The sequence below is a fragment of the Cebidichthys violaceus genome, unplaced genomic scaffold (assembly GCF_023349555.1).
Source record: "Cebidichthys violaceus isolate CVI_PGR_0920_01 unplaced genomic scaffold, fCebVio1.0.p SCAF_3, whole genome shotgun sequence".
In the NCBI taxonomy this organism is placed as follows: domain Eukaryota; kingdom Metazoa; phylum Chordata; class Actinopteri; order Perciformes; family Stichaeidae; genus Cebidichthys; species Cebidichthys violaceus.
In genome coordinates this window covers 7306984-7328448 of record NW_027176483.1, presented here as the reverse complement: position 1 = coordinate 7328448, position 21465 = coordinate 7306984, and the positions used below count along the sequence as shown (strand labels likewise).

At 44.5% G+C, this 21465-nt stretch overlaps 1 protein-coding gene across 2 annotated transcripts in view; it reads left to right on the top strand.

Annotated features, from left to right (window-relative positions):
* Window positions 1–807: 807 nt before the first annotated feature.
* LOC137880930 (reelin-like) overlaps window positions 808–21465 on the top strand; it is a 90140-nt gene continuing 69482 nt past the window's right edge. For both annotated transcript variants that reach the window (XM_068722527.1, XM_068722526.1), the window contains exons 1-2: window positions 808–1387; window positions 20231–20338. In XM_068722527.1, the coding sequence (XP_068578628.1) occupies window positions 1138–1387; window positions 20231–20338 (358 nt within the window). In that variant the 5' untranslated portion in view covers window positions 808–1137. The remainder of the gene's footprint in view (window positions 1388–20230; window positions 20339–21465) is intronic.

Sequence of the window (21465 nt, the reverse complement as noted above, 5' to 3'; positions counted from 1 at the left end):
GGTGTTAGAGAGATATACTTATCCATCATTTGTTGAGCTGGAGCAGAGGCTGGTGGGGGGGGGGGGGGGCACTGTAGTGGTGGGTTGATCTAGAGCAGAGAGACAGCGCACGCGGCTCTGACAGGGAGAAAAAAGTTGGAGAATCCTGTGGAAAAGAAGATTCTGATGGAAAACCCATGAAAAAAGCAACAGTGGAGAAGAAGAAAAACAAATGTGAGTGCTGCTGAGGACGAGAGGAGAGACAGCGAGGTACAGGGTTGGAAAAAGAGAGAGATTGGGAGAGGGGAGGGGGACTAAGTGGGAGAGCAGCAGAGAGACACAGGGAAGGAGAGGGAGGTGAAGAGAGCGGAAGAGGGAGGGAGAAAGGAGGTGTGATAGTGGGTGGGAGAGGAGGAGACAGTCTGGTGGACGGGCAAAAAGACAAAGGAAAGAGAGGAGAGTGAAAGGGATATGTCAGTGAGCTGGTTAGGGATGAAGAAACTAACAGATGCATAGAGATAAGACAGCCAAGGTCTCAGGAGAGGGATACAGAAGTGCAATGTGGAGTAACACAGTGGTTTAGTGAGAGGTAAAGGAGAAGGGGAGAAGGAGAGAAGAGGGGGGGGAGGAAAAGATTAAGGAAAAAAAGGCAGAGTGATAGACTGGCCGAGAAGAGGGAGGAGAGAAGAGCTGGATGAGAGAGAGGAGGGAGGCCGTCTCGTAGAGCGCATACAGCACGCGTGGAGCTGGTGTTAGAGCGAAAGAGAGACAGAGCGAGAGGGAGGGAGGGAGGGAGGGTGGGAGGAGAGAGGGAAACAGAGGGAGGGGGTGAGGTATTTAAACGCCGGAGCAGGACAGCACAGGCGAAGCTCTGAACTCCCCGAGAGTGAAGGTAGGACAGGGAGAGGAAGCAGAAGAACAGAGCTCTACAGTTTTCCTGACGGCCAAGCCCACACACTCACGCACATAAATATTGCACATACAAACGCACAACAGACGCACTTACTCTCACGCACGTGCTTTTGGACTTTCGACTCATCTGTGGACTCCAAAAGCTGTCCTCTGGAACTCTACCTGTGCCTTCCTCGCTCCCACTCATCACTCTCCTCAACTCTCCACCCAGTGTCTCTCCCTCAGTCCCTCGCTTGGTGAGGGCAGATGGCCATGGCGCGGGCCTCTCTCGGGGGTGCCTTAGGCTGTGCCCTGCTAGCCCTAGTCTTGGGGAGCAGCATGGATTTCGGGGCGCCCCCCGCAAGCTTCTACCCCCGTTTCAACCCCTTCTTCTTCCTGTGCACCCACCATGGGGAGCTGGAAGGAACCGGGGTGGCAGAAGGTGGGGGAGAGGTGCTACTCACCCTCCAAATCACAGGCAACCCCATCGCCTACACCCCTGGACAGGAGTACCAAGGTGAGCACACCCCCTTCAGCGTCCACTTTTTCTTTTCTTTTTTTGCTGCATGTTGAAGAGAATGGGATCTATTGTTTTAACAATTTGTAAATATCAGTGTTGAATCACACACAGAGGAAATGTGTGTAAATTGTTCTGATTGTAAATTTAATTGGTTGTGAAAATACAATGCATTTTGAGTTATTGAAAATAGTTTTCCTCTTGTGAAAGAAATTCTCTATATTTTCTTGATGAATAGACATCGCTGAAATGTGCTAAAATTGTTATTATGCCTAAAGTACATTTCACATTAAAGATATAAAAAAAACAACTTCATGATCAAAAATGCCACAAGTACAGTAAATGCATTTTACTTGCAGGTGTTTTGCTTCGCACATGAGGTACCGCTGTGGTGTGTGCATTTGGGAGGGTGCAGTTTTGTGTGGGGTGGCTGTTGTTGGAAACCAGCATTTATGTAACTGTAATAAGTAGTGATGCTGAGTGGGACTCCTGTTCAGTGCCGTGAGCAGCTTTGGTGTTTCACTGAGCTGTGATCCTGATGCTCCATGTGTAGGTGGCTTCTCCACAGGACTAACAGCGAGTTCCCTCCAACTGAATGAGAGAGAGAGAGAGAGAGAGAGAGAGAGAGAGAGAGAGAGAGAGAGAGAGAGAGAGAGAGAGAGAGAGAGAGAGAGAGAGAGAGAGAGAGAGAATGGGAGTGGGAAAATGATGAGTACGAATGCACAAACGGAGCACCACAGAAAGCTTAGAAATAAAGACTTAGAAATCAGTAAGCCATGCGTAAGAGGGGACAGAGATTAATTCCCCCTTTCCCCACACTGATATGCTGGCACCTGGTCCTGGAAAAATGATCCCCTCTGACCTCCCAAACTGTGTCTTCATCACTCAGTCACTCACTCTCGCCACTCACTTAACACTGAGGACAGTGACCCGCACAGGCCACCACAGACCGACTGAGGTCACATTCCCATGCAGCTATCTTCTTCACTTGGAGTTAAATATATACACATTTGATGTATATTACTGATATAATCTAACTTCCTAAATACAAACACATTGTGTGTACATTGCCCGTATCTTTTCCTAACCCTGTCTTTGTTGTATTTCATCTAATTTGATATGCCGGTGGATACAATGTAATACAATGTTCTTGCGCTGTTAACAACTGCGATCCATTATCATGGCAAATAAACCTCTTAATTTCAAAAATGATCTGTGCAGCAGAGTTTGTGTAATTGTATATAGAAAGGACAGGATATGAGAAGGCCAGGAAAAAAAGAGCAGGAAATGAGAGAAGTATGGAAGAAGCAGTATTATCCTCCGTCTGAAAATAACAGCCCGGATCAACCCTTCAGTCAAGCACCTTTTAACTGGGGCCGGGCTTGTAAGGAGAGCGGGTGGGGAGAGAGATTTGAATAACTAGCTGGTGGATGGGAGGGATAGAGCGCACGGAGAGGTTTAAATAATTAGCATTAGAAACGTGGTGGACTGGGAGGAGGGAGAGATTTAAATAGGGCCACGGCTGGGATCGGATGGAGTTGGGGGAGATTTAAATGCCGATGAGAGGATTGAGCAGATAAGATACCAGCAGCGGGGCTTGCACGGGAAAATGACAGGGTTCCAAGCTGCTCACTTTTTTTCCTCTGTCCCCATGTTTTGGCACATGATGGCACCTCATTGTTAAATTTCTAGGGTTTTGAATGAGTTTGTATGGAGATTGAAGGATGAATGGCAAGTGAGCAAGTGAAACGTGGCTGGCTGTGTGCTTAGTTGTGCAATCCGGTCCCTGTCTCTCTTATCCACCTCTCTCTCATCTTTTCAAACCTTCATGATTATATCCATCTTTACATGTTCTTACCACTGCCAGGCTCATTGTGACAAGAATTGGGCATTTTTCAGGGCTATATATATATATATATATATATATATATATATATTTGTACAGGTGTTAAATTGAGGGTGGACATGTATCTGCCTGCTCCGCCTGCTGAAAGCAGAATGAGAGAAAAAGATACAAAGCAACAGTAAAATCACATATTCTGGTGGTGTGAAAGAAAAGGCAAGGGAAGTGTTTGTGCCTTTTTTTTGTCTATGCTTCTTCTATTTGGTTTGCGCTCAATTGTTTTTTCCATTGTTTCCTATGTGCTCTCTGGGCTGAGTTTTGGATTACATTTGGTTTAATCTCCTAAAAGCAACGTGTGATCTAACCACTGAAAGAGCTGCATGTGGAAATGGTGGGCGGAAGGCATTAGAGATGCTGGCCGTGTGGTTGTTGAAGAGCTGTAGAAAAGGAAACTGAAGAAAGAGCGCAGAGGAGAGAGGTTGTCAGTGGAGGGAGGGGAAGTCAGGAAAAAGAAAAGCGATAAATGACCCCTTCTTAAGGAGACAGGAGGTGAGTGTCTCCAAGACCCACCTCAGTATTCGGTGCCGAGGCAGAGGAAGATTCTGCGTGGCAGAATTGTCGTACAGTAATTGGGTTTCTGACCTGACCTCAGTGCCTCTCGCTCCTCTGTTGCTTTTGAGTGATAAGACCATGTGTGGGCAGCGTACTCTGTGTGTGTGTGTGTGTGTGTGTGTGTGTGTGTGTGTGTGTGTTTTTGTGTGTTGTAGACGAGATTACTGTGTTTAGCTATCAGAATGAAATGACCAAGAGAGGTTGCGCTGCTCTCTGTGTAAAATGTTGGAGAGGGTGGGTGTATTGGCAGGGTCATAGTGGACAAAATGGAAACAGAAATGCTGTAGAGACACTCTGAACTGCTGGGAAACCGAACGAGGGGAAATGAAAAGATTTGTGTGCTTCCATTCAGACTCTAGGGTCAATCCTTGTACCAGACAAACGCAGACCAAGTGTCACCCACACACACACACTCACACACTGCCCACATACAGCCTTATCTTTCAGAGGAGAGAGAGCAGCAAAATGAACTGAGGTCACACTGGGATTTGAGCCTGTCCTCTGAATAATCAAACAACCCCTTTGAACCACTTTTTCTACACTCAGGAAGCTGTTCTTTATTTCAATAATGTCAAATCATTTTTATGAATTTTGTCTTTGACCTCTTTTAGCTGCTGTGGGAATGCGAGATGTTCTCCATGCAGCGACCGCGTGTTTATAGGAGGCAACATCAGAGCACAAACCCCAGACCTCTGTTTCTAAACACAGTCAATCAGAGAGTGCTGTTTTTCATTCTTGTTGTTTCTGGTCCCTCTTCTTTGGAAACGTTGCTTGTTCATTTTTACAGATGAACAACGGTGTTCAAGGAGGGAGGATGACACAGCAGTGGGAAAACAGGAAGAGGCAAAATTCCTCCAAATAGGTTGTTTTAGTATCAGAAAACATGGCCTTTTCCAGTAAAGCACATTTGATTCAAATCATGAGCAGAGGGAACATCAATCTACCGTGTTATGCGGTATGATTAGAAAGCACAATAGAAAAGATTGGTGTAGGAATGGAATGGCAGCGCGGTGTCCTCTGCAAGTCCGTAGAGAATAGCCGGAAAAATGGAGGTGCATGAGCAGAAATTGGGCCAGTGAGGTTGATTGAGTGCCTTTGTGTGTCGAGGAATTTGAACCGTTTTTTATGGCAGTGGTTTCAAGTACACTGCATGTTTATTTGTATAGAACCCATTGTCATGTCTGGTGTCTGTTGATTTTCATCTTTATGCTATTTGAAAAGCTTAAGTGAGTGCTTGTACTGGCAGTATGCATATTTGCGTATAGAGTTTTTTTTAGTGTGTGTTTCTATGTGCAGGGTTATTGATGTCAGTGTAAAGCACTGAATGAGCCACTCACACAAGCCCCTGCTGAGGCATGAAGGTTCCAGGTAGGCAGCATGGCTCTCACTATATTTGCACTATTGAAAGCCAAGCAATATTCAGTGGGCTGCAGCAGTGTGTCCCTACCACAGTGCCACAATAGAAAAACAGGAGGAGAAACAGCGGTGCGAGGGAAAGGGACAGAGGGTAAAACAAGAGCGCTGCTGAGAGAACTAGTTGACAGTACAGCCTGAAATGGACATTGCTAATCTGTCAATGGTCTCTACAGCAGTCCGGCTTCCATGGACCTTTTCATGTGCAAATGATTGAAGAGGCCCGAGAAACAATCAACATTTCAAGGAGATTTGGACGGTGCCACTAAATGACATTCTTAATGGGAACTTGGAGATAAATTCATCCCCACAAAATGCCATCAGCTCTTCCCAGGATAACCTATCAGATTAGACATTGTGAATTACTTCAGCTGCTCTCCTGCCAACCACCAGAAACGACTCAATGTGGCTTACAATGGGAATGCGGCCATTATCTATCTGCAAAGTTGATTACTTGTCGTGGTTGGGGGAGGGTTTTTTTTCTGTGAGTGTGCTGTTGACCGATGTGTGTAGAACAACAAGACAGTCATGTCAAAGTGAAGGTCACAGACGCGTGGCCCCGGTAAGGCTGTAGGAAGGCAGGTATTATCTCGCTATATCCAGGGTCACATCCGTAAAGCCACAGAGAGACACCATGGAAACACAGGATCCCATCTTAGAGTCTTCACAAACTCACAGTCGTCCAGATTGAATACCAAAACGGCATCAATCTGCTGTGACTTCAGCAGCCCGTCGGATGTCATCATCGCCTTCTGCAGCACTTAACCTCTGAGGGGACCGTTGCGGGTCTGCTTTCTGACCTCTGGCCGCTTCTTGTCAGTGCTGCATTGCTTGGAGCTCTGTTCCTACCGAGTGATTAGATTTGGCTTGTGTCCCTACTTTTCCTGTCCCACCAATCTAGTTCTCCTCACGTATCTGTGCAGCTTAACTGTAGCATTTCATATTTATCTATTCAAAAGACCAAGGAAACTCTCAAGTATTTCTTACGGTGCAGCAAGCATTGGTCAGTGAACCATCAAAAGACTGGCCTAGTTTTCATGCAGACATCCAGTTTAGGGGAGTAGGGACACTGGGAAAAAAAGGAGGTACGAGTGAATGAGGAGTACAGGGATAGAGGCTAATGGTTTAATATGTATCTCTTGTGAGCAAAGGAAAAGCAACACGCAGACAGCACTAGCACTCTCAAGTGGTCCAAACCTGTGCATTCATTAGCTTCCTAGCTCTTCAGCCTCTCTGCCTCCTGCTGCTCTGTCTGAATAGGTCACTTCACTGAGTACAGAGAAGTGTGTCAAGTGTGTTACTGTTTGTATGGGCTTGCTGGGTGTGTTTGGGTGTTCTGTCTTTGTGGACGTTGAATGATGAACCATTTAAAGAGCATTGTATCTAGCGAGATATGCCAGTTTCCTTTATAAGAAGGAGCAGATGGGCGAGAAATGAGAATAGATATTCATTGGGAATCTTTTCTTTGTCACAAATGCACGCTTGGCCATGCACACAGCACTCAGCTCTTAGTGGGTGATCCATCATGACATAGAGACAGGTCAGATGTTACGCTGGCTAACCACAAATGTCATGATCAGCGGGCTATTGCGATTCTTTGTGTCGATGTTACAACAGAATATGATATCGTGAACAGGAGGTTAGTATTTTCCTCCTGTCAGGAGCTAAGTGGCGGTGTCACAGGAACATGCTCTAGCTATTATAACATACTGCATAAACCTATGACATTGTAGTGATGCGACAAGAAACTTGCAGGGAGGCACACGTGTGATGTGTCTCTGCCTTTGTGTTTCCTCATAAAGAGGCAGTGAGCTGCAGCAGCTCTGGAGAATTTGAAGCCGAGATAGTTGAGATGGCCCAGATGTCACCTATACGCCACATTTGTGGAAAATTGATTTACTGCATCAGAGAACGGAGAATCAACTCCGATAACGGTGACATTGTTAGCCTTTGCCAGGCTGGTGCCAGAGTGATGCCAGCATGGTGCCAGGTGTGCTAGAAAGAGCTAAAAATGAAGGCAGTGAGTGGAAGCCTGCCAGGCAGAGGTGTGTGCCTGTGCCAGTCTTATCTGGGCAAGCGGCAATGAGCGCTTACATTTTTTATTTTCAATTTCCTCAGCGGATTCATATTCCAGCCAAAACAAGAAAGCTCTTAACAAGCAATTGTGAGCTGTGTTTTCAGTAACTTTCATGAGTGGGCAGACGAGTGGGCGTAAGTATTTTCAGGATGTTGGAGTGAGTGCTTGCCTTTTGGGGGTTTGCCTGATTTGGAGTGCCTCTCTGTTGATAATACAAGCTGGGGTGTGCAGATGCTGGGCTCCTGCTGTCCTACTATGTACTCGCTTGCTGTGTTTCCCTTGTGTCTGGAGGTTTGAGTTTTAGACAGCAGAAGCACCAACAAAGATTCCACTCCTGGCATAACTTTAGCAACATGAGAACCGCCCAAAATATGGTGGCATTATTAGTTTTTCCACGCCTGAAGCACAAAGCATTTGGTAGCATTTTCGTGGGTTACTCACTCACATTCCTGTTGTTGCCGAAGATTAAGTTTGGTGAGGAATTCTGTATTTAAGACACATTGTATTTGTATCACTCCCTATGGTAAAGCATAGTGAGAAACAACCCCAGCTCACAAAGCCCACACAACATGCTCTAGACCCTGAGGGTGTGAGGATGAATCCCAACCACGGTGTATTTACTGCCTAAGTTTTTCAATAGAAAGCACAAGGGAAGCACCGTTCTACAGTCTATTTGAATTATTTTTTATTGGCACATTACAGTCCCCCCCCCCTCTTTCCTCTGCCCCTTTTGATGTTTACTTTCAACTTACAAACAGGTTGTAAATATAATTACAAAGGTTTTTTGGTTGTTGTTTTTATCATAGAAAGCCCAAATACCAGGTCCACATGTAACATTAAGAACTCCTTGTGTCTATGCAAACTCATGCTAATGTCCCCATCCCAATCTATCTCGTAACAATGGACCAGTGTTCATTCTCCTTAAGGAGTACCAAGTGGCTCTAAGCCGGATTTTGAAAAGTGACGGATCCCTTTTAAACCTTTCTTCCCTCCTCCCCATCCTTCGTGCTGGACGCGTTGTTCTCATGGGGTGGTTTCCCAGCCGCTGTTGATTAGCGTGTCAGCTTTGCCTATGGCCTCTTCCTTTTAGAGAATGGAGCTCCTGTTGGAGGATTGTGTACCTCCTCCTCCTTCTTCTCCTCCTCTTGCTCTGGATCCTCCTCCTGGCGGCTTCGTTGAGAGAGCTGTAATCCCTGCTTGGGGGGCAGTGTGTCGTCTGTGCTGATAGCATTCAGAGGGCCTTGTAGCGCTCCAATGGACCCACTACAGAGGAGGCAGCATGGTGCAACTGGCTGGGTGCTGGGCACACGTCGTGTGGCTGGGGCGGATTAGCCCCAGCTACTACCCCCCATTCAGCTCCAGCCTCCTTCAAACAACCAGGCCCACTCTGCCCACTGAGACACGGCAGGCTGGCAGAGGCAGATTACACATCCGCACACATGCACAAGCTCGCACATATTGCTGCCGAAAGTGACAGCATGGGTGAGGGGGTTAGCGTTAACAGGGCCCCTGAAAATACCTCATTCCCCTAATGCTCTGTTGTAAAGCCCAACATATCAAACCCCCAGCCCCCATGGGCCTACGTGACACCAGTGAGCTCTGACTCGGGATTAGAAAATCCACATAGATTCTCCCAGTAAAATAAAGATTAGTACATTTATCTTGCTTTTGAGGCTTTATCAGAAAGATTTGTTGAAAGGCAAGCTTACCATTACCTTTCATATGTCATCAATGAATATAAAATGTCCGTTTCTACCAAGTTGTAGCTGCATGTCTTACACCTCAGTGGACCAGGTGTTTGATTGTGTGTCAGGGAGTGATTTACAACTGAATTTCAGAACAAGAAGAAGTGAGACTTCACCTTTGTGCCTCACTATAGAGAGTCTGACTGTGTCCATCCAACGTAAAGGACAGCGTCTCTCTCTCTCTCTCTCTCTCTCTCTCTCTCTCTCTCTCTCTCTCTCTCTCTCTCTCTCGGCTGATTTTTATCCTTGACTTCCCTTTTCCTTCCAAAAATGAACGTGGAGCTGTCTATCTGCCGCTCAGTGCGCACTTACAGATAATATGAAAGGAGACCAGCTGTTAAAAACACCTCAGCATTTTCCTCTGCCCACTCTGGAGATGGCAGACATAGAAACAGCCATGTTTATTTATTGCATAATTTTTGATTCGTCAGTGAAATTGCTAGGATACAGTGATTTGAATAAGTCACGTGTAAAGGAGAGTATACTCAACCTTTTGTTTAGATAAAGTAGGTATCAGAAGAGCAAACAAGTAATTAAGAAACCCTAAAACTGGTATACCTCTAACAAGTACTGGGGCATTTTTGTGAACAGTTGCAGTTGACTGTGTACTTAGGACTGTGAATGAGGCTCGGCCAAGGTTTAAGTTACAACAACACAATTCTTTGACAGTGACTCAACACAGTTTTTTTATGCACACATATCACTTTGTCTTGACAGCAGAGGATACAGAGTGATAGTCATTGAGTGATCGTTGCTATCGAGTGAAAGCAGAGGTCTGAGGTAGAGGTTAAGACAGAATAGAGGTGGTGATGAGAGATGGCTGATGGAGGGAGCGTGACAGTGTTAATTACAGCAATGAGAGCATTCTTACCAAGCTGAGCTGGTGTGATTAAGACTGGATGTCAAGGGAAATGCTCGCCATTGATCCACTGCCAGTAGAGACCATCTAGTTTTTCATTACTGCAACCAGCTTGTTAATTAGAAATCAATCTTTCCCCTCTACTCTATGAAGCCCCCCCTCCACACCACTGTGTCACTTTCCTTACACCCAAACATTCATACCCAAAAGCTATGGAGGCATGTCAGACTTTGACTAATGTCAGTACTTTTTCACTTAGTTGGCCATAATCTGTAATTTTCACGCCAAGAAAGAGCAGGGAGCGGAGAGCAAAATAGTGAGGCACAATATCCTGCCTTCCTTTCCAACTCCCAGGACGTCTTTCACTTCTTTAAAGAATTTGCCAAACTCTAGATTGCTTGAAGATTGAGGACTGAAATCAAATGTACTTGCTGAATAACAATTATCATGTTGTCTTTCAACTACATCTGTGTGCAATTGTGTGATTTTTAGGATCAGTGAGAGACCTGTAGATGTTTTCTGTGGAAAATTAAATGTTACCCAATGGCATGATCCGTGGCTCATTCATCTTTAAAGGCTGAGGGTTATTTTACATACTTTTACATTAATTTAATAGTTTCGAAGGTTTATCTATTGACACCATTTATTATAGTACATAGTCTCCTAATCTCCTATGCAGAATGATGAAAACTTTGTCTGAGCAGGACGTAGAGAGTAAAGAAGGTGCAGAAGAGATGCTGAAAAAGGACGGACAGAGTGGGGATGTAAAGTAAACCCCTGTGTAAAGTGACAATTCCATTATTCATATTAGAGCTATTACATCTATGATAGTGGGAGCGTGTTGGGGACTGCTGTCAGTCTGTAATACTGTAGGCAGCTTGAGCCTGAGTCTGTGCTGTGTGTATGTGCTCCTATGTACACGTCTGTACAGTAGTAGGCGCTAATAGGCAGAGCAGCTCTCTGGTTTTGGAAAAGGGAGATGTGTCCAGATATGTCCAGATGTTTCTGGGCAGGTCCAAACTAGGCGCAGATGTTACTATGTTACAGACACAGGTAGTTGGACTTATTTGCTGAATGATTTTGTGTTAGCTTAAAAGCATACAAAGATGTATTTTATTTCAAATTTCCATGTGAACCGTACCACTGTTTCTTCATTGTTGTTACTCCTCTGTCAAGTGTGGTTCCTAGAAGCCATGACTGCATTACGTTAAAAACCCTAATATTTGTTGAAAAGCCATGCATACTGCCTGTCAGAAAAGATAACTTGTTTTTGGAACACTAACAATAATTGCTGTCCAACATAAAATGAGAACCATGTCTTTTACTTTTCACGAGGCTGAAACAGTTCAAAAGTCCAGGTTGATACTCTGATAAAAACTGCAGTTTGAAGTGTCAGCCCATGAGGATGGCTAAGATGAGGGCGGGTGCACCTGGTGCTAGCTTACTCACTTATTCTCTTTCATCTCATGAACCTTCGGGAGCCTGGAATATGCAATGTTTGAAATAAAGAGGTGGAAATTCAGCAAAAAAAAGGGATTTAAAAAAAAAAATTATATGAAAATAAACTATTCACTTTTTAAGGACATTTGATCGCTGTTGGAAATATTTCAATAGAAGCACTATATGTAATTTGTTTTCTCCTGTACTGCACACCTGATATCTCTGCAGTGGCTACAAATTCATCTATGATATTGACCACTTGTTTCTTAGCATATAGTATATAAAGTCACTAAATGCCATCAAATGGCCAATTGTCAGTCTGTAAAAATGACTCAAATTGGAAACACCTTCAGTGTTGGATGGTTAGTTAATTTCAATGGAATTCTTCTTCAGAATGTTAGAGAAGACAAAATTGAGAAGGAAGACCACTCTATTGTGTCTTCATGAGACTTTCAGTGCCCCCTTATGTTTACACATGCTTAAAGACAGCCAGATTGTGTTGCACCTTTTGATATGTAAAGGACTTCACTAAGAATTAATAACGCAAAGAAAAAAAGCATTTCTTATCAAACCTTCTATCTTCCCTCCTTCCTTGGATCAATGACATTGCTTCTTTTATTGAGGTATCGGCATGCACACTGGATAAAGACTGTAGTACTCTATATGATGACCTGTGGGACAAAACACAACATGCGGGGAGCTTTTAGATTCTTTAATTTCCTAGGACTTGAGCCATTGTGCTACAGACCTCCAACAATCAGGTTAGGATTGTAATTGGCTAACTAAGATCCCCGCTCCACTTGCCATGTGAAATATCTGCTTTATTCTTTAGTTCAAAATGATGTGGGTATTGTTTGGTTGTTCAAAATGTATGACTTTGTTGGCAAGGTAGTGTCACTTTTGTTGACATGATCTTCTGTCCCTCAGTGTCTGTGGCCTTCTCAGGGCCTTGTCCAAAGTCTCAAGGGCCTGCTTTGACAGATGCCTTCCGGTCATGGCTCACACAGTTGTGAAGCAGTTTGGGGAGGAAGGTGGGGGACAGACCAGCTGTGAGAAGGGGGGTGAAGGTCACTTAGGCTAAGTAGCCTGGTGTCCCTGAGAGGGACATAGCAGCCAGTGAGGTTATATAGGCTGTGGTTGACAAGTTGGCCCTCATTACCTCCTTCCTGTTTCCTATCAGGACAGCTCCCAATGGAGCAGGTGAGATGGAAAGAGAATCATGCAACAGTGTTGGTACATGTCCAATGTCTGAATTTTGTCTGTGCGTACTTTAACAGCTGTCTATGTTTGAGTGTGTGTTTCTGTGCAATTGCATGTGAAGTTGACGTGTCTCTTTACACATGTGGATGGATGTGTTTAGTGTTGTTGAGCTTGCCATAGATTTAAAAAAAAAAAAATGTAAAAAAAAAAAAAAACATTGCTATTGTGTGTGTGTGTGTGTGTGTGTGTGTGTGTAACAAGTTGTGGTTTGGTTCTTACCCCGGTTTTTGAGGCTGACTGGGCTTTTAGTGTTTTCCTACATTCCTTTGATTCTGTCTCGGAAGGCAAAGCCGTGCACAGTGGCTTTCCTCTGCAACCTGCATTTGGAATATAATTGTTTATATTCTCATGTTAAACACCTGGTCTTTTCATTGTGTGTTAGCGTGTTCAGAATGGCTCTGTTACTGTAAGTAAAGTAAGATGCTTTGCTTGTCAGGGCTGGATGGTTGAAGCCTTTTCTCTGTCTACAGAACACATGGTGTTGATCATAAGGACAGCTCACTCCCCAGTCCTGGCAGTCACCAAGCGACAGAGGGAAAGAATCATCGTGTTCCTGAACCTTATTACAATGTAACCCTTTACAGCAACCACCAATTATGCATCTTATTCTGAATGATATTCCCTTTAGGCTGACTGCTCTGTAAACCTAATGCTTTATAAGATGTCTTTAATGAGTAATTATGCAGGATGCTGTTGCTTGCTGCTTTGGGCCTCGGTTCTTTTCTTATCCAGTTGTCTTTTAGTCTTATACGTACAGTAGATACTCTTACCCTTTCTCTTCTATCAAGATTTCATCAAGATTGATGAGGACAAGGTCCATATAGCAGAACTGTAGATTATCAAAACCCATTTAGAGTGTCATAGCAGAGATCAGTACTATGATGGAATCGGCATGCTGTTTGAGGCCTCTATACAATGAACCAATGAATAATGTTAAAAGCCCTGAGAGATGATTTGCTATCAAAGCCACTCACAGGTAAAGAGAATAGCCTTTGAGCTGTCCCTACGGGATGTGCTTCTTCTGAACATGCAATGTTCAGTTAGGAAACTATGAAGAAATGTTCTGTCATAACTGATTTGGCCTTGTCGATTAGTGGATATGCCTTGATAATGGGGTGGGACCTTCCTTGTAAATCAAATGTCGACCTTTTGGCACATCACGAAGAATGTGTGCAGAATAATATAACTTTTATATTACCTGCAGATGATATGCGTATGGTGATATACCCCAGAAATCATAACGAAAGGAAAGAACATTTCTGCAAAGCATGAGGATTAAAATACTCTGGAGACTTTCAGAAGATTTAAACCGATGCTTCTTTTTGTGTAAAATAACTTACACACCTGTGCTTGTTTGTGCTCAAGCATGTGACACGCGCGCTCATATGAATGTAGACAGACACACGCATACATTGCATGGTATGAGAGCAGCACAATGAAGTGTGATTCTGAAGCAGATTATGTGTGAGGAACAGGATGTTTGTGACAGAACTGCCTCTTCACTCCTGTTTTTCTCCACGGCTGTTGCAGGGGTGAAGCCAAGTTAGGCGGGCAGTAAGGCTTCGACTCCCCTCCTTGGTAAACAGTGGAGAACCTCATCAAATTGGACCGAGAACAAGAATAGGCTGCACATTATGATCTCTGGCGGTGATCATGAGAGGACCTGTAAACTGGTCCCCAGAGATGAATTGCTTTCATGCAAAACATTTTTTTTGCACATTTTAGAGATGTTGCAGTTAAGCAGACCTGTAGAAGCACAGTGGCTGATAGGTTGTCTGTGATCTAGTGTTTCACAGCAGCAGATGGCAGTGCCAGCAGGCCAGGATGGTGCCAGAAGGTTACGCAATGGAATGATGCCTCTAAGACCTGACTAGAACACCACATGACACATATATGTGCAGAAACACACTTCCCACACAATCTTCTGAAACTGTAGAGAGACATTCATACTTGCAGTTTCCCTGCATCTGCCTGTACTTTAAAGAGACCGTCTTTCCCTTCTCTATCGGAGGACATAACGGCCTATCCTTCAAGGTGTCATGCTCAGGTGACTGATGGTTTGGACCATTTCAGGAAGCTCAGAGTGAAGTGGCACCCCGAGACTGGCATGGCCACGGAAACAGATGGAACTATAGCTTCCCCATGGTCTGGTCTCCATTTCCTGGTCCTCTCTGGGGCACGTGCGTGTCTGCCAGTGGGATATGGGTCAGATGGTCGGCTATCTTTATCCAGATTGTTGCCAGGAAAACCTCCATCCATTTGTAAACAAAAAGGGTGTCCTCGTAAATCTACTTGATAAAAAACAAAAATGGGAATTTCATTGATAATACTTTCTGTTACAGTATCGCTGTAATCATGCAACAGTGCAGACTATGCTTTTTTGTTTGTGAGTGCGAAGTGAGTGCTACCAAATCCAATCTTGTCAGAACCTCTTTGTGTAGCAGCCATGTCTTTTCAGTCTTGGGGACTTTCCAAACGTTTTCTGAGACTTGTTTTAGTAAAGTAAAGGTTATGAATGTGGGTGTGGTGAAGACTGGCGGGTGTGTTTGTACACAAAGAGCAGAAAGGAGCTGTTCAGGCCATGCCAACCATACAGGGACTTAAAGTGCAAGTTGTCTCGTCTTCTCTCATAGCTTCCAGACTTCCTGTCCAGCTCCAGCCTAGTCCCTCGTCATGCTGTTTTCTAAGAATGAGCTCATGTCGCAAAGCATTGCCAACCACAGTGCCGACCATGCTTTGCTGTACATGAAGCGAGACATTACCAATGCTTTTAGGGTACTACTGGGCCCTATTTTTCATGTCCCTAATATGATTGCTGACCCAGCACACAGTGCACCACACTTTGGTCAGTTTTTCACTGTTTAATAGACCTGCTTGTACGAGGAATTGGCCAAACCCATCTATCAATCATGGCTGCTGCCTCACTACGTGTACTAGAAAGAAAGAAAGAAAGAAAGAAAGAAAGAAACAACCAGGGATAAAAACAGATTCTCTGTCTACCTCAGGTGCATTCATTTCTACAGGCAACAGCATACCTCTTTGGGACTAGTGTAAAACCGTACTATAGTATCTCATTCAATTTTAAACATCTATTCCCTAACCTCCTATAGTACCTTGTTTGTCTCGTGTTGAGGATGCTTTTACAGCATTCAGGGTGAGGTGATCCACTCTGGTAATAGCAGGAATCCTGATTGCCAGGTGGTAAGAATAAGTTTGAAAATCCTAGCTGAAATATTAATCAAACAAACTAAAATGAGTTTGGGGGACAAAAAAAGTAGCATGCCGTTCTGCTCATCGATAAACCTGGATGGAAAACCTTTCTAATTTGCCGGCAATTATTTGCATTTACATCACATTTACATTTGCTCAATAGATTGTCGCGGGAGATTGATTTCCCATTACTGATTAGTCGTCACCGTGTGTATTCAGTGTGTGTCTGCTTAAGCTCTGAGAGACTTGTCGGCAAAGAGTGCGTGTTTTGTTGGCTTGTGCGGTGGGCTGGTACTTTGTGCCTTAACATCACTCCTGGTGGATCCAGAGAAGTGAAGAAAGCCCAAGGCCCATCAATAGTTAAGTAGGAGCACGGTTGTGTGTGTCTGTAATGAGGCATACCACATCGCATCATCAATATTACATGTTGACTGAGGGCCAAGGGAGGTGCTCTGTGGTGTGTTCAAGTATAAAGTATGAGCGTGTGCATGTGCAAGTGAAATGAGTGTTTTTTTCTAAGCTGAACTTGCAACTACTGACACCAGACTTGTCCAGGAGCATGTAGATGTTATTATGTGGAGTTTAAGGGAGGGAGGGATCCAGAGCAAAGGGTACCTGTAGGTCAGCCGAGATGCACCTTACTGCTAGAGAGTGCTCTGGCTCCTCAACGTATCACAAACAGCTGCAAACTGCACATTTTACTCTGCCACCAGCCAACCCCTCCCCCTATACTAACATGGCAATCTAAATAGACAGAGTTAACATATTATATTTAATACTTCCACAAAATTAAAGTTGTGTGCATGTACTTGATTCACAAACCAAAGAGACTGCATTATATCCAGAATACCTCATTTCAGAGACACATACAGTTATTGTTAGTCAAAGCCTCCTGTTACTTGAAGAGACCTGAAAGGCAGTTTTATGTATGTCCTTACCTAAAAATCTCTTTCCAGCCATCACGTTTCATTGAAAAGCTGTTTGGCCTCTTGTAAGTTTTATGGTAGGAAAAGCCTAAAATTCAGTCCAGGTGTTTGGATGAACTGTGCCTAACAGCTGGTGTGTTTACACATGAACAATTTATACACAGGTGCACACACAGTGTGTGTACGCACATGCTCACACACACACACAGAACCTGCTAATGTGTTGGATGAGAGCGTTGGTAATAAAGTTCACCCTCATTCCCTCCTCGTGGCTTCTCATCCCCTCAGCCCACTGAACAGTACTCAGAAATGAAGTATGGACAAGAATTTTAAAGGCTACCATCAAAGGCCGCCAGCCTCCTCCTTTAGATCTGTGTGTGTGTGTGTGTGTGTGTGTGTGTGTGTGTGTGTGTGTGTGTGTGTGTGTGTGTGAGAAGTACCCCCACAGGTGATTGGATCTGATCTTATCTGATCTCATCTCATCTGATTGGCTCATCCGTCTGTTGCGTTCGGCCAGCGAGGGAGAGAGGGGTGTTAGAGGCCTGTCTAAATAATTTAGATCTTGCATTTGTATTGATCAGGTAGCGCCGCTCTCCGTGGGCCACTCCACTACTACTACTCTCTCCATTCCTCTTCGCCCCTGTTCTTGTTTTTTGATTGTAACCTTGTGCCCTTAGCTTTGCCTCCCCTCCACGCTTTCTTCCCCCAACTCCCACATCAAACAGAGAGCAGGAAAACTGCTGCGAGGGACCAGAAAATACATGAGAAAGGAGAAGATGGGGGGGAATGCAGGGGAGAGCATTTTTACCATGATTCTTCATACGGGAGTGAGGCTGAAGGAAAGAGGCTGGGAGAGAGGTGTAAGCGGTGGATAAAGAGAGAAATAGCATGGTGGAGGCAGAAAAAAATCTTTTGTGTGTGTGTGTGTGTGTGTGTGTGTGTGTGTGTGTGTGTGTGTGTGTGTGTGTGTGTGTGTGTGTGTGTGTGTGTGTGTGTGCGTGCGTGCGTGCGTGCGTGCGTGCGTGCGTGCATGCGCGCGTGCGCGCGCGTGCGTGCGTGTAGCTCATATGCAAGTGTCTGCGGAGAGTAATGGAGTGTGTGCAACCTTGCAGGTGAGTGGAAATGCAGAAATGAGCATATTGTGTGTATGGAAGCTGGTGAAGCCTGGTCCAACTTACTACATTAAATCCAGTCCATTACTCCATTACTACTGCATCATGCCTTGGCCTTGGATCAATACGGCATCATGCAAACACTGATAACCTGGGTCATCACACTGTGGAATGGATTTGTTGAATAGGTAATGTATTCAGGGAAGCAGAAATAGCATAAAAGAGGAGCACATGTATGCTCAGCATGAGCATGATAATTGCTTGTTTGAATGGAAAGGCCTTTTCTCTGCATTCTGTCGGTATTGCAGTGTTAGAGGTGCACTGAGGAACATGGATTGAATATGATAATGTATCGGTTGCCAAGCAAAATATCTCTTTCTCACAATACAGCTTCTTGTTCGCGCTGCTCATGCTGGGACAATATTGCAGTGCACACAGCTGATAACAAAAGGAATGCAGATAGATTACGTGTTGCTCACACAGAGCCATTCACATAACTAAGAATTTATATTATTAATATTAATTCTTTGTATTCACCAAAATCAACTTCTTTTGATTGGTTGACATTTAGAAGTAACTTACAATTTACAATAGTGAAATTAAACAGGAGCTAAAATACCTCCTGTCTACCCTGTTCACCATGTCTCATTTTGCTTGGATTATATGGCTTAATTGGGCATTTTTAAGATATTCAGAGAGAGCCGCCTTAACAAATATGTAATTTACTGTTGTGGAGCAACGAGCATGTTAAATACAGCATTAGCGCTACATAGCCGGATTTCTGTGTAAGAACCGCGTCAGGAGAAGGCGAGGACATGTCTGGATGTAATAACGAGAGCTGTGGGATGAATTATTGAGGCTTTGATATGGAGGAGAGACGGGCGGGGAGAGATGGGCTGAACTGTGCTCTTATGACAGGGTGTAGCACATCCAATATACACAGACACATGCAGAACACACACATTCAGACACACACACACACACAAACGCTGGGCGCCTTGTGCGAGGACGTGTTAATGGAGTTGCCGAGACAGACAGGCAGAAAGACTGGGCCACACAGGAGTCTGCTCTGCCCAGATTCCCACACTGAAACACACCAAGCCCAGAAGAAAGAACGCCCCGAGACCAAGCCGACATGTTGCTATTCTTACGAAAAACACACCAACGCCGCGGGTTTCTCCTCCATTTTTCTCATTCACTTTTCCCTCCAAAAGCAGGGGGGGGGGGGGGGGGGGGGGGGGTTCCGGGGTCAGGAAATAACAATGCCTTCATCTTTCCCCACTTGTTTTCCTCAAAGTGTAAAAGTGTATTTTTGTGGGAGTGTGTTCTCCTTTGAGCCGCAGACTGTTCCCCTGTGCTCTGATCTGTCTGGCTGGAAGGAGTCCAGTGGCTGAGCTCTTTTCCTCCAGTGATGTAGCTGGCTCTGTGGTCCCATCACTCAGGGCCTTTGTTTACTGGGTAGATCAATAGTTAACTTGCCGCTGGATACACTAAGCTGTAGATCTGTACAGCTGGATAATGGACCTCTGGCAGTTTTTTTTTTTGCTGCTGTTTGTGATGACCTGTGATAAATGGAGACTTAGCAAGGCTATCAAGGTTACAGCCAATTAGCTCACCAGTCTCTTCTAACATGGTTGTCAATCGGGACAGGCTTTGATTAGAGCACAGTCATTTGTTCAGGATGATTCATTCTTGAGCATTCAAACAGTGAGGTTTTGGGTTGTTTTTTGTTCAATTACTTGAAAGCGACTCATTCCTCCATTTAGCCGGCTCCTGTGTGTGTGTTTGTGTGTTTTTCTCTGTGTGTGTGTGTGTGTGTGTGTGTGTGTGTGTGTGTGTGTGTGTGTGTGGGCGCGTGTGACGTTGTTGCTTCAACACCTGCTTGCACATTTGTTTGCTCTCCTCTGCTCCTGCAGGGCGTTTGGTCTCATTGGCCTCCCAGTAAATGGTCGCTTTACATTTCCATTTGTTAACACCTGATCTCTGTGCTCATTAGCAGCAGTATGTCAGGGAGCTGTAGTGTGTATTCACTTCCAGACTTCCTGTCCACACGAATCTTCATCACACCAACTAATTATCTGCGTAGCTCGCAAACAAAGTGTGAACATAACTTTGTACTTGAGATCTCTGACACCTTATCAGCAGTAAATTACAGTTTATCTCACTGTCCTCATTTGAGTTATCAATCAAAGGTCACTAAAAGATGTGAGGATAATGTTTTATATTTCATAATTTTCATTTGTAAAACAATTGCTTTATGGCGTAACCAACTGTGTAATAACAGTAACATTGCAGCTTGACAGTTAACACCAATGTTTAATGTCTTCTTTTTTTCTGTCTCTTCAGTAACCATCTCTACCAGTGTATCTTTTGATGGTCTGCTGGTGACCGGCCTCTACACTTCCACGCCAGTCCAGTCGGCTCCCATTCCTGCTCCAGCGGCCTTTGGCTTCGGTAAGTCTTCTTAAGATATCACTGTAGGCTTTTTAGAGTGCTTTCCCCCACCCATGCTGTCTGTGCCAGTACAAACTTCCTCATTAACTGCTTAACTTAGTTTTTGCATTTTTACACAAACTCTTAGACAATGTAAATAGCATCTTAGTGCCGAGACTATGGAGTGAGCGCGACCCAGCTCAGTTATCCACATCCGTTTCCAGAATGAACAAAAGACCACTTCCCCTCTCCTGTTGTGACGGGCCGTGATGGATGAGGATGTGACCATAGTTTCGGCCAGATGCGTTTTCATTGATGCTTGAGGGAAGAAAAACAGAAAAGTGAATATGAGATGAGGAAAGGACATTGGAGAACAAATCAGCAAAAGTATGTGAGCCCTCTGAGAGACAGAACCAAACTTCAAATAACAAAAGAGAGAATATTAATGATCATTAGGTCAGCTGGTCAGATGTTGAGTTGCAAAAAAGGTGCAGTGGTCCAGTTGCATTGCATTTGGATTACTTACAGTATCTTTACAATAGTAAGAACTTGGAAGACAATTAAGGAATTGTGGACTATTTAGTGTTATTGTTACAGTTTTCTCAACATGATCAGTATTTTCTCTTTGCATCATCTGCATGCATAGCTGTGTATTATCTCAAAAGTTAAATTTATATCTTAAATTGTTTTGACAAGTACAGTACAGTGAGGATTTTTGGACTCTGATGAAGAGCGTGCGGATGGAATCCCTGTATGCAGGGGTGGGGGATTTCTCGGGTGATGGATCGGCCATAAAGAACTCCTGTGAGAACAGGGCTACTGGCCCAGAACTGCTGCCCAGCGGGCTCACTTATCCTGACTAACTCCACTGTTCTTCAGACGCTGACTTCACCCCGGCCAGAGCTGCTCTTCTCTCTAGGCAGAGCTTACTGGGGAGGCATCCAAGCAAGGATTGCATCACCTTTGCTACACTCTCATTCATTTGAAAAGTTTCAAAGAGAAGGACTGCACAGACTGATGGGCAGCAGCTCGTGAAACTGTGAGCCGCTGCATGTTGTGTGTTTTAAATAAGTCTGCAAAGCCTTCCGTTACAGTATGTGTAATCTGCTGAGCCGCGATGCCGTCCAGGTTTCACAGCGTCAGTTAGT